The following is a 14,014-nucleotide window of genomic DNA, read 5'->3' on the forward strand; positions in this document are numbered from 1 at the left end:
AATTTTATTTGCTTTGCGGGTTGTATTTAGTAAACCAATAAAAAACATGAAATATACATTAACTTTTTAAATTTCAAGGTCTTTATTATCATAGAATTATATATATATGTATATATATATATATATACATATATATATATATATATATACATATATATATATATATATATATATATATATATATATATATATATATATATATATATATATATATATATATATATATATATATATATATATATATATATATATATATATATATATATATATATATATATATATATGTAAATTTTTAAAAAAGCCACTTAATAATTTTCATAAAAACAGTCTCTACGTTGCAAATTGTAATAAACCACATTCAGATGATACATCTCATTATCTGTACATTATATTTCAAAATCCTCTCAACGTTTTAAATTTACTATCACTGAAACTATGATAAATCTTATGATTGTAGTTGGGGACATTGTGTAGCATTCGTGACAAGAGAGTAACTTTTATGGATGTAATGCGATTCTACATTTTCATCAGTTTGAGAAGCAACATCCACTAAAGCAACTCCACAATCTCCTAAAAGACCACTATCCCCTAAATGATCAGAACCAAAAGAGGATAATCTATTCCTTGCTAAAGATGTTGCTGAAAGCTTTGTATCCAAATGACAATCAGAAAGTGGCCTCCTATCACTTGAAGATCTCTCAAGTGTTTTACTGTTTTTGCGATACAGAAAACCTTTTTTGGGTTCTTCATGCTCTAAAGGTTCATAACCGTATATAGCTGTATTAAGGGAAAACGTCGATCCTCTAAGCTTGCAAAGAAGTCCTCGAGAGTTTTTCCTAAATTGAGGAATGACATATGAACTGCTCGTTCGTATTTCACCCAATGATTGACTTGTTGGGGAACAGTATGGTGAACCAGTCAATGGAAATAAATCATCCGTCGACTTCATGAAAGTGTCTTCTGGAGAATTTTGGGGTTGTAAAGGAAAATGAGTTTCAAAGATATTGGGTGAAAGTTTGGGACTTTCTCGGGGAAGATCTAGATATACTGCTGAATCAGGTGTAATATCTTCTGTTCCACAAGCAACATTAACGTGTCCATTAGAATGGTTTGTATGTGTAGAAGCATGCAAATTCAAATTCAAAGACAATCTTCCAAACGAAGCTTGTTTAAGAATAGGAGAAACGCTACGAAGCATTTCCTCATGCCCTTCAACACTAGACGTCTTATCATCTTCCGTTTCACTTCGATATGCGGATATTATATTCAAAGTGGTACTAATTGGTGAAGTTTGAGGAGATGAATTACTGTTCAGGAAAAATGTTACGTCAAAACTATTAGCTGCACTTTCTGAGCTACATGTACTTCCATATTTTTTGGTATGAAAATCGAGAGCACTAGTAGATAGTCCATTTCGTAGATTAACGATATTACTCAACTGATCAGAAGAAATATCTGCGCTATAATCTGTGGTTTCAATAGAAATTCGACTCATTTTACGAAATCTTCTTTTATAATCGATTTGAAAGAAAGGAGACAAAGTATTTTGTACGATGTCACTTTCTAATAAAGAATGAAAACTCGATCCAACGTTTGCCTTTGTGGAATCAGCATCTTCTACGCTAGTATCAATATCTTCCTGGATATGATCGTCGTCATCACTCATTTCCATTGGTTGTTGTGGATCAGTTTCTCTTCTAAAACGAATGAAACCATTGTCTTTATACAGCATGGAAGTAGGGCGAAATAAACTTCTTCCATCTGACGAGGAAACGCTTTGACTGCATAGAGTGCGCTCCAAATCGTCAAGATCTTCAGTTTTGGACATATTTAAGGCTCGTTTGGACCTAAAAATAAAATGCTATTAATATACATATAGACGACAAACATATAATTTAAACTTAATCGAAGATTGATGGGCCAGGATAGCCTGGTTTTTGATGTTATTTTATAACCGTCGTTGAACAGCCAACCACATTTTATGGGTTTAAGACTACTAATGTTCAACTCCGTAGTCTTGTAATTTTGAACCCAATACGGAAGACAGGAGTACTCTTGGATCAAGTATTGGGAGAAATTTGCCGTCGTGGAGGACTTTTTGATGGAGCTAATCCGCATTTGCGTTACGTGGAGAGGAAGACCACGAGAGCCTGCCACGGTTAGTCTGGCGGCAAGGGGACTGTAACCCATGATCTGTCTACCACAGAGGATATTTCACGTCAGCACTGAGGTCGGTGCAAGCCGGATGCAGAACTTGTATCGACTGGTACTCGAACCCGGTTCACTGCATTGGAAGGCGAGTGCTCTATCCCCTGAGTCATCGCGGCTCGGGATAGCCTGGTTGGCAGGGTGCATGCCTCACATTCGTGAGAACGGGAGCTGGAATCCAGCCGGTTGAAGACTCTTCGTGATTGGCGCACGGTAAATCAGTCGGATCACAAAGTCCTCCACGTTCCCCAAAAATTATACCTCTGAGGGTGCTGAATTAAAGACTGATTGTTCTCTGGTTCAGGTCAAAATTGCGATCAGTGGTTGAATGAATGGACGTATGAATGGGTTCGCCCTATAAACGGTTGAGGCAAAAGTCGAATTGTTGGCTACAGATGGCGCCACTCAAAAACAAGAACAATAGCACCCCTCTGCTTTAATGGCCGACGGCAACAACTACAGCAGAAGATTGATATTTTAGAATATGATTAATGGTTTTCAAAGGTAAGTCCGTTAGACAATTTCAAAAAGCGTTATTATTTGTTCTCACGACTTTCACAAAAATCAGTTCAATATTGAATCATATTATCAGTAATTTAAGCTCTAATATTATGACAATTTGCTCTAATGGTATTCAAAAACCTATGTAAGATGAACTATTGAAATGGAAAAGATTTAACTTGCAAGGTGATATGGTTCAATTTATTGAGTTTACAATATGTATAATAGTGTACTGTATAATAGTGTAAATATCATATTTTAAATTGTAAGAGGAGATAAAATGCATTTGAGCAATACATATAACTGTCTGCATTTATATGCCCACACTTGGAACTGATTCTTGATAATCCTCCTTTCTTTGGTCTCAAACCAATCTTAAATATGAATGACCGAAATGAAGAGACTTTGTCACAAATATGTCCGATTAATTCAATAATATTATATTCAATATTTTAATATCTCCTAAGAGTTAAATGCATACTGGACCTTAAAAGCATTGATGCAGGGCATACCGGGAAGTGACACTTAACTGGAACTAGTATATATTTCGGACAAAACGATTCTTATTTAACAACCAATTTTGGTCATTCACATCTATTCAACATCGCTACTTGAACTAGTTTAACCACAATTTAAAGCAACTTATAGTTATCTAGAGCGACACAAGTTTTTTAATTAGATAAAACTTTTTATTTTTTGTTTCTTATGTTGTAACAAATCTAGAAATTGCTTCTTTAAAAACATCTCTATTCTTCCTCAATTTCGTATTTTTCCTTATGCACAGCAGAGCGTCGATTAGAAGTTTCATAATTATTCAAAATTAACAGATTTTAAGGAGAATTTTGCTCTAAGCAGCATTTCATTAAATATTGATTTTTCAAGTTTTTTAACATTTTATTTAAAAAATATAATGATTAGAAAAAACACCTATCCAAGTCAAAAGATACGAAATTCTTTTATTTGTAAAGATACATGAAATTTAGAGGTTTACTATAAAAAATGCTCCAAAGCATTTTCTGTTTTACAGTCTTTTAGTACGCCTTTTAAATAGATGCCAGAATGGATTAAATTTTCTGCTTCCTCTATACTTGCATATTTATTTTCAGTTAGATGTTTTTTTTTATTTAAAAATGTTACTTCTCTATTTCTAGAATTCTTTACATTTTGACGTATGTGTACAATTCTAATTTATTTTAAATGAAAAAGTGCCAGTATTATGATGAAAGATACTATTCTGCACATTACAACAAATAGAAAAAAAATTGTGTCTTAAAAAAAGCAAAATAATTCCTTTCAAATAAGCAAAAAGTGGTTTCAGTTGTATAACATATGTATCAGTTGTAGCAAGAACAAATAGAGACAAATAGAAAATCTAGTACGAAATCCTTCTTATGCAAAATCAAAATTTTAATCAAAAACTTGCTTTTATCTGTTTGGTTAATATTCTCGACAGTAAATTGAGGGAATGTTGTCAGGAAATTTTCAAAACTTCAAGTTATTATTAAGTTATTTCTAAATAATGTTATTTCTTCAGTTTAAAAAGAACGATATTATTAGTATATATATGTTACATTCAACCATGTTTATATTATAAATATATAAAATGAAAATGTTTCAGTTACTCTAAAATACGTTTTTGTTTAATTCAAATAAATGTTAAAAGGAACACAAATTATTTTTAAAGCTTTATTTTATTAAAAAAACCACAAAATGGCTGTAAATTCATTAGCCTTGTGACAAGAATTTAAGGCAAATATATACAATATTTATCCCTGAATGAAGTAGAATCCTTTAAAACTAACTTTTTTTAAAAAATAAATTTTAGACTAGAACTTTATATTTGTTCCTTTTAAATGGTTCTGTGGGATTTTCATTCAGTGCAAAAGTTCTGAAACAAAATTGAACGATTTTTTTTACAGTCACTAATCCTTTAAAATTCATATATTATGGGTTTAAATGTTCCATTCAGAAAATACTAGAATACAAATATATGTATTATACTATAAATATGCATTATCAGTGAGAAATAGATAAATTCATGCATAGAACTAATCCGCTAATATTTCAGCTTTTAAACATTTAAATGCTAATTAAACTTCTATTATCGAATTTCAAATGTTGAGTTAACTTCCATTAATCAATAGCTAATTTACGTAAATTAAATTTAGAATCATAATATTTATTATTTGTTTAATTTTTAATTGGGAAATCTGTAAACTTATTAGTATTAACTATTTGGAATGATACATTGAGAGTAACTCTTAGAAGAAATACAAGAATAATTATATTAATCGCATTCCTTAAAATTTTAAATGAGATAAGACTTAACATAAACTGATGTAATTTGAAAATATTTAATACAGCAAAAGTAAAACAGTTTCATTCATATTATTAAAATTGTAAAATTGTGAAGCATTCAAAAGGTTTTTTTCTTTTTAGGCAAAAATCTTAACTGTTTTATTAGAAATAATTACAAAGTATTTTTAAGACATTCAACTAGAATAAATAATGATACATGATTATTCTACTTTAGAAGAAAAATTACTTAAAAAGCCTTTTTTTCCTTCTCTTTTACAAAGGCGTCGTGCCGCTATTTTTCAAAAAGAAACTGTAGATTGTCAAGAATTAATTAACGCTTATTAATAAATTTAGAATAGTTTCTTACTATTAGAGAGTTGTGATTAAATTTAAGCTTATTAAATGACACTGAAGGAAATTTACGCTGATGGAATACTGAGATTATGAAAACCAAATTCAATTATCACTTCGCTTCAGAAAAAAATAATAGAATGTATAAATTAAAATACAACTAAGAATAATATTCTTTTTATGAAAAAATGTCTTAACAAGAAATCAATTTCTTAACCTGTTCAATAAATTAATGCTGCTTAAATACTAAATAAAAATTTTAATGATATCATTTTTGAAATATATTGAAGTTAAATAAAAATTTAATTTCAAGTTTGCAATAAAGCATGTTTTAAAAAAAATTCTAAGCTTTCATGTCATATTGCATTTATTGACCAATTTATGTATATTTTAAATCGAAAAATAAAGAAGAAGGTTACATTTAAGACTTTTCATTCGACATGTATGATACGATAAAATAATCTTAAACTTTCGATTAAAGTTTTATAAAAAAGTGTCAAAAGAAAATTGATGTGCACTTTCTATGCAGAGGAAAAGATTTAAAACTCCTCATTGCTCAATATTGTAAAGCAAGATCATTTTTTTCAGTCGATATGAAAGCATCGAACTTCACCAGTCGAAGCAGAAGGGAAGAAAAATACTTGTTATTTTCCCTTTAGGAAATCAAATATTGAATCTGATTTATCAGATAAATTATTATTTGAAATTCTTTGCAACATTTGAAATATTAAATTTTTCTTTTCATATAATATCAATTTATGATGTTTAAGGCTACACGGTACCCTTTTTTAAAAAAAATTTTTAAGGCCAGTAATATTAAAAGTAATAATAGATTTTCATTTGTATTATATTATTAAACTGATTTTCAAAAAGAAAAGGGAAATCGACAAACCACAATTTAAAAAATTTAAAATTTTTTAAAAAATTCAAGATTTTTTTAAATTTTTATAACTTTTTTAATTTTCAAAATTTTTCAGTTATTTTAAGTAATATAAATATCTTAGATTATTAGGAACAAAAGTTAGTATGGATTTGATGCTCTGATACTTAGTTGAATCTTAATTATTTTTATCGTTACTAAACACGTGGAAAACCCGAAAATTCTAAAAACTCCAACTTCAAATTTTTATTAAAAAAAATGTATACATCTCACACTGAAATCCATACTAACTTTTGGTCTGTATATACATAAAAGTTTCTACAAAAAATTTCAAGGCTTTATCTTTAAAGGGAAAAAAGCCTTAGGGAATCGAAAACAGTGGTATCAACAAAAAAGAAAGTCTGAGAAAATGACATTTAAAGTAAAGAGAACCATAAAACCAAAACTAAAAATGCTTGTACAGTCCTACTTTCTTAATATATTATAAACAAACTTATTGTTGGTCCAAAAACACTAATTTACTTGAATATTAATAGTATTATATTTTTTCACATTTAAAATTTATATGTAACCTGTATCGGCTAAAATACACGTAACATTGGTTTAGACAAACAAAGCAATAGGATTAAAGAAATAGTATATTTATTATTATATAAATATTCATAAAATATTCATAATTATATAAATATTCAGTCAATCAAGTATAACAAATATTCTGTTACGAATGTATTTATAAATTAAAAAATATTAGTCTTAAAAAAGACTTTTTATAAATAAAAATTTAGTAAAAACACAACTTTAGAACGCATCCATCAAACACCGAACATAAATAAACAACAATGCTTCTAGAAGTGAAAGTGAAATTTGATAACTTTTGGAGAAAGTGAAAATTAATAATCATCGAAATAAAGTAAGTCTTTTTTTGAAAAAAAAAGTTTTAAAATTAGATTTAAAAGAAAACGAAACTAACCACGCCCCCTCGCTTGTCAAATTGTGAGTCTGACACAACTCGGAAAAATCCTAATATCTCTAAAACTAATTAGATCTCAGATGCAAAATTTTTCAACTTGCTTCCCAACCACATTAGCCACCCAAAAATGCAAAAATATTTTTTTGCATATTTTTGCGAATTTTAGGGTACTGTGTAGCCTTAAAGCGAGAATCTATGTCTAAACCATGAAGAAAGAGAAATAATAAAAAACTGAGAATTTTTAGTATTTTGAAAACTATATTGAAAACCGCTTCAGTTTTAAGTTTTGCATTATTGCTGTTCACAATTAAGTTAAATAAGTATTTTATTGTCGATAATCTAAAAAATATCTCTGAATTTAAGATTAAGAAATAAAAATGAATTATTTACTCGAATAAAAAATTTATTTATCTTGAAATGAAGTACTTATGCAAAATAGATAAGATTGTGTTTGTTTTCCTTTAATTGCGTTTGAAGAGGCATTTACGGGCATAGGTTCCTGCTCATTTTTAATCCCAATCATGTGCCCTAATTTTCCTAGAAGTTTGTTGCAAAATTTATGCAAGCCTTTTTTATATATAACGTTATGAAAAACAACGTTATACAATAGACTAAGAATGTCATTAAAAAACTGTAGCTTGGATATGAAACCAATAACAGATTTGAAACCAGAGATATGAAAGGATCTCAGACATGTTAGAAAATCTCCTGCAATGGAAAAAAATGTTAATCAGAGTAATTGATGAATACATTATCTTTAAATATTGCAATAAAGTAAACCACATATGTGTATTACTAATATTTAGTAACGTATTATTAGTGTGTTACATTTTTACGGTTAGAAAAGCTAAGGAAAAAGTTTAACGTGACTTCGAATATAAACTTTTTAAAAGAAGACTATAATATAAGATCCCAACTTTACTTAAATTTAGGGTAATTAAGTTTTGGATAAATGGGTTACCGCGTTCAAAAAGAAATGTCTAAGTAAAGCATGAAAATAAGTTACGCAGTACAATATAGTGGTATCCTTAAAAATGGGAAACTCAAACTGGGATGTTTCTCCCCTTCCTCTTTTTGCTTAAAAGGTTTCTTAATTTTTGAAAATAATATAGCAGGAGCAAAGAAAAGTACTCGAATTTTCAATTTCGCATGCATGTCACGGTCGACGACATGTGCCCAAAAAACAATTGTTTTTGTTATAACTTCAGCTGAAACAAATCTTAACCAATTTTCTTTAGTTTAAGATATTTAAAATTACAAAATTTATGGAAGTACGAAGAAGTTTTTATTTTATTGCATATTTTTTTGTCATGAATAATTTTCTTTTAAAATCTAAATAAAAAAACGTGATATTCTTGCCAAAAATTATGCCACGTACTCTTGTAGCAATTTATATAGATATTCTATCTTAACTCAAACTTTACGCGTGCTGTTACGTCAGACATGAATCATCAAAAAAAAAAAAAAAAGCTGTAGCGCCACCACTTTTTCTTGTTTCATTTTGGAAAAATTAATTTTTAAAGTTTACTAGTTATATAATAAATGACTATTTTCAGAACTGATTTTCTAAATTTACTTTTTTGCTTTGCCAAAGAAAATTCACGATTTTTCTGTTAATTTCATACCTAAGTAAACTGATAAGAACATTTTAACTAAAATATACTATATACGGATATAAAGTTCTTACCTATAATATGAAAGCAAAGATAAAGCACTAGAATGATTGGTATGCCTTCCACTACATGGTAAAGTTCGCATTGGCATACTGCTATCAACTGCTGTTAGAGGAGTTCGAAAAGTTGGAAGAGAGTTTGTTTGAAGTCTTCGTGTATTTCTAATCAAATTAAGTCTTGGATTTCTAATACCCTGAGGATTAGCATAGTTGTCTGAATGAGCTTCAAAGTCTATTATTTCTGCACTTTGAGAACAATTCCCAAAAGAATTACAAGGAAAGCACATAAGAATATTGTGGAAGGCATTGTTGTCAACTTCGAAATGCTTTAGTGGCTGAGTTGCAATAAAAGAAATAGTGGCACATATCATTAGTTCAAGTATTCTGCAAGATAGTTGGTAGCTCCACCACAACCATGGGGTAGGAGTTGTTACTTTTGGCAATAACCCTTGGAGAAAGAGTACAGTGTATGGTACCAGACTACACAAAATAATTTGAAAAATAGCAACCATCAAAACGAGTTTCACAGCGAGACCTAAAGTTGGTCTAGGTAACTTTTTAGGTAACCGAGCACCATCAATATGCATTTTAGTAAATGTCACACGAATCATTTCACCCTGTTTTCTTAAAGCTCTGTGATGTAATCGATTGAATACGAAGAAATAAGATATCGATGAGAATCCACCAAAAGATATGGCAATCGAATAACACAATAACAGAAATATATTAGATATTTGAAACACGTGAATTGCAGTTTCTAATGTTATTGAAAGAGATATAACGAAAACAACAACTACAGCTAACACAGATGGTGTTTGTAAATTTGGCGAAAATAATTGAGTTTTTGTGAAGCTCAGTAATGATAGAACTAAGAAACAGAAAGCTGATGTTAAACAAGGTACTGTTATTTTAAGAAGAACTTGAGATACTACAACTGGAAGTTTATGGAAAAAACCATAAGGATCATAGAAAAGGTAAAATGCTCTTAAAATACACGTCAAAAATATTATAGAATTGATTGTTACATAATAACATGTTCTTAATAAAGGGATGAATGTCTTTACTCGCAATAAACTAATGAATAAATAGAGAGCGATGACAGAAAACATGGATCCAGTAATATAACATTGATAATCCCAAGTAATTCTTCCAAGAGAGTCTATATCATTCCACCCTTTTTCTATACTTGAAGTAGGAAAATATGGAGTTTCTTTAACTGAGTTCCGGAAATCTATTTTTTTGTCCTTTTCTCTAACAAAAATATCGCTATCCAACGGTACATTTGGACCTCGGAAAGGTGGATCATTCATATGGGAATCTGGAGTTGTGATGGAAGAAGAAAATAATGATGTTGGCGGATTATTTTTCAAGAAAATGTCACTTTTATGAATTTCATTCCATTCGTTATGAAATTTGTTATTACTATAATGTCCTTCACTAGAAGGTTGTTCCGTTATCTTAGTAACAGATTCAAAAGCACCATCTTGTTGCATATTAGAAATAATGGAAGCATTTTCCCTGAAATCATTATTTGCAGTAACTAATAAGTTGTTTTCGTAAGCAGGTGTGTATGTGCTTCCATGCGATTCGAAACTCTTTGTGAAAGCAGTGCTGTGTTTTATATTATCAGAGGCAACATCATCTACATACTTTGTAGTCTCATTTATTTTTCCATTTCCTGGCATAGAATTTTTTTCGAACTTATTTTTACGTTCCAAACTATGCACATCTTTTTTGGCTTGTTTATTCTCACCGTTAAAATTTAAATTAAGAAATTTATTTTGGATATCGCTGCTGTTTCTGACATGGACATTTGCGGTTACTTTTGAATTGAAACTCTTATTCGGTGATGATTTTTCTTCTTCAACAGAAATGTTAAAATATGCCACTGATTCCAAAAGCTGGACGGTTTTAGTTTCTGTGGCATTTCTCTCTGATGTTTTATGGTACATTTGTAATTCACGTGTTTCGGTGTTGAGCAAATGGGACGAGCTATCATTCAAGGAGAAGGCATTTACTTTTTCTCGAAGGGATGTGCCATAATGATAATCTTCATCATCATTCCGAAGTTTGCTCTTTCTACCCTCTTTTTCCGCCTGCTTCATATGCTGATCTTCAAAATCTCTGGAGTATGCCAGATGTGCTATCACATTCCCTTGGCTCCCATTATTTTGAGAAGGGTTATTCATATTTGTAGTGTTAGAAATGTCTTCTCCATCGAGATAAGACCGGAAACCTGAAGGAGGATTTATGATCCCTCCTACGAAAAGGACTTTAGGATTCCCATTATTGGTTCCGGGATTTGCTGGTGACCGTATATTTTTTGACGTTTTCCGGAAACCAGTCACCGTCGAGAAATATCTGGATCGATTAGGTGCCATGATCATTGATTCCTGGAGGCTTGAAAAAATTAAAGGATTTCTAGAGGAAATATTTTTTGCATTAAGCAATGGTAAATCTTTGGTAGGAATTTGTTGGTGAAGCTCTGTAGAAGTGGTCTCAACCACCCACGCAATCAATAGCAAAGCGGAGAGCAACATTCTATAGAAATTACGCTTTCATTGTCGTTCACGTAAAAGTACTTAAGGAATCAATTAAACCGCCTAAGCAGCATTCTTTTCTCTGTGCTCCCCAGGAAAAGCAGTTTATTCAAATTCCGTTCAGTAGTTTTAGAATCTTGTCAGAGTCTAGAAAGACTCTTTTTAAAGAAAACAGTTTCTTCATTGGATAGATTTGCTTCGATTCAGAAATCGCAAAGAATGTGCTTTAAATTAAAAATCTTCAACTTTGTGGAATTGTGGGATAATATTAGTGGCAATTTATGAGATCCAACAACATTTAAAATAAGTAAATTTTTTATTTTCTTAAGGAAATCTTATTCCCACGCTATCAATTAAAGTAAAACGCCTAGCTTTGTTATCGCATAGCTTTCTTTAAGACAATCCACCCTAAGAGATTAAATAGTTGTCATTACTTCGAATATTCTAATAAAATATCTTTTGAGCTATATTTGCATCTTTCATATTAAGTGCCACATATTTGGTTAACTATTTTATACTACACCCCGATTTGTAGTATCAAATAGTGCTTACTGCTTTTATTAAATTATTCTTAATGACTTTTTCAATTACATTAGATTGTTTATAAATTTTTCAACATTAAAAAAAAAACTTTTTTTCAATCTTTAAATAATTAAAACATCCCCAACTCAATAAAAATAGATGAGAGATAAGCTTTTTTGGCAGGATTTCTTTTCCATACTTATTTTTATGTTTAGATTTAATAAATAATTTTCTGAGGAGAATTCAAGCAAAAAAAAAAAAAATATATATATATATATATAAGTCAGTGTTTTTGCAACTTTCTTTCTCTTTACGTTTCGTTCTGAAAGTTTTGAAGCTTGTTACACAGATTTGAGTCTTGACATGCCATCCATATCTGTAAAAGAAGAAAGAGCTAATTCAGAAAGTTAATACGTCATAATACGTCATTATATTATATGTTTTCCATATAATGTTTCAAACAGAATATTACAAGCACGCACGCACGCACGCCCGCGCACACACACACACACACACACACACACGCACGCACGCACGCACGCACGCACGCACGCACGCACGCACGCACGCACGCACACACACACACACACATATATATATATATATATATATATATATATATATATATATATATATATATATATATATATATATATATATATATATTTATATTTTTTTATACACATATACTATTAATTTATTGCTATAGAATAATCTATAAGCAAAATTTTAGAAATAATATTTAAAATTTAATTCTGAAATTTTTATTCTTGTGAAAAATTAAGTGAATCAACGTTTTAGTTAACAATACATCCTACTACAATAAGTTGGTAGTTGTGCAAAACTTGAATGATCCGGTACGAAGATCATGCACTGAGAAAAAGTATGTCCATAACTATCAGAATATGGCAAAATTTATCACGCTTCTGGCTGTATGGGAGCACAAAAAAGCTCGGTAATTTTTACTGTATTGCTTTGCTAATGACTTAGGTAAAATTAACAATACAATATGGTTTAATAATATACAATGAAATTCGGAATACGTGGGGAAATTTGGTGATTTTATTATGATAATTTAGAGCATTACATAAAAACCATTTTGTCGGTTACATTTACTTTTTATTACTAGTTTACCTAAATGTGTGTCAGTACGATCTATAATTTTGAATACCAGAAATCCTGGTATACCGTTGCCATATGAACGAAAAAATTACCGAAATAAATATGGTTTAAATACCGTATACTGGTTTTATTGATCAAACTGAGTTTTTTTTCTTTTTTTACCAGAAACGTTATTACCATACAGTGTGGTAATTTTACCAGAATATTTTCCTCCATGTGGTTCTCCTCAATCTTCAGGTTCCATATAAATTATAAAATCCACACAATATTAGTCAGCACCAGGTGAAAATATGATGGCTAAGTTTAATATATTTCTCATCGAAAGTATGATCGCAAAGTTTATCTCTTACAAGTAATAACTCACCTAATCTACAAAAATCTTAACAAATCTCCCCTGAGAATAAAGTTGCTAGAAATTTTTGAAGGAAATATGCGACTGCTGAATATTCAACCGAAAAATCCTTTGCGATTTAATAACGCATAAGAAAATTTATACCATAAGGTGAATTTAAATGTAAGTTCCACAGAAAACGAGCCGAAGCTAGATAAGGCTAGAAATCGAAGGTAATGCGAAAAGGAGGAAGTATTTAAGTTATTCAGAGAGCTGCTAAGTCAGGCGTATTTATCTGTCTTTGACAGTGTCCTGAATTTAAAGGAATGCCCTGTCTTTGTGTGATTTCTTCGCTCTTCTGAATCTAATGCCCTGTTAGAAGAGACTTTTCCGTCACTAAAATTTTGTGTTCCGAGCGACATGTAAAACTCGAGTAGCAAAAATTTGAAATTGGACTGCTATCTTGTTTGTTGAAAGGCTTCTTCTGTGAGAAAGAAGACTTTACGGAGTGTTTGCTGAATAAATAGTGTGACAAGTCCTTTTTATATAAAATTTTCAATGTAATAAAGAAAGAACTATTTTGCCACTCCTAGAGATGTCTTTGAAAGTTGATTAAAAC

At 30.1% G+C, this 14,014-nt stretch overlaps 1 protein-coding gene across 1 annotated transcript in view; it reads right to left on the reverse strand.

Moving 5' to 3' along the window:
• Window positions 1-259: 259 nt before the first annotated feature.
• Window positions 260-14,014, reverse strand: part of LOC107456058 (uncharacterized) — an 80,125-nt gene continuing 66,370 nt past the window's right edge. Inside the window, exons 2-3 of the mRNA XM_016073818.4 lie at window positions 8,896-12,318; window positions 260-1,847 (exon numbers count right to left, since the gene is read on the reverse strand). Coding sequence (XP_015929304.2) covers window positions 446-1,847; window positions 8,896-11,420 — 3,927 coding nt within the window. The 5' untranslated portion in view covers window positions 11,421-12,318 and the 3' untranslated portion in view covers window positions 260-445. The remainder of the gene's footprint in view (window positions 1,848-8,895; window positions 12,319-14,014) is intronic.

The sequence above is a fragment of the Parasteatoda tepidariorum genome, chromosome 11, assembly GCF_982258835.1.
Source record: "Parasteatoda tepidariorum strain Cologne lab strain chromosome 11, Ptep-v5.0, whole genome shotgun sequence".
Taxonomy (NCBI): Eukaryota; Metazoa; Arthropoda; class Arachnida; order Araneae; family Theridiidae; genus Parasteatoda; species Parasteatoda tepidariorum.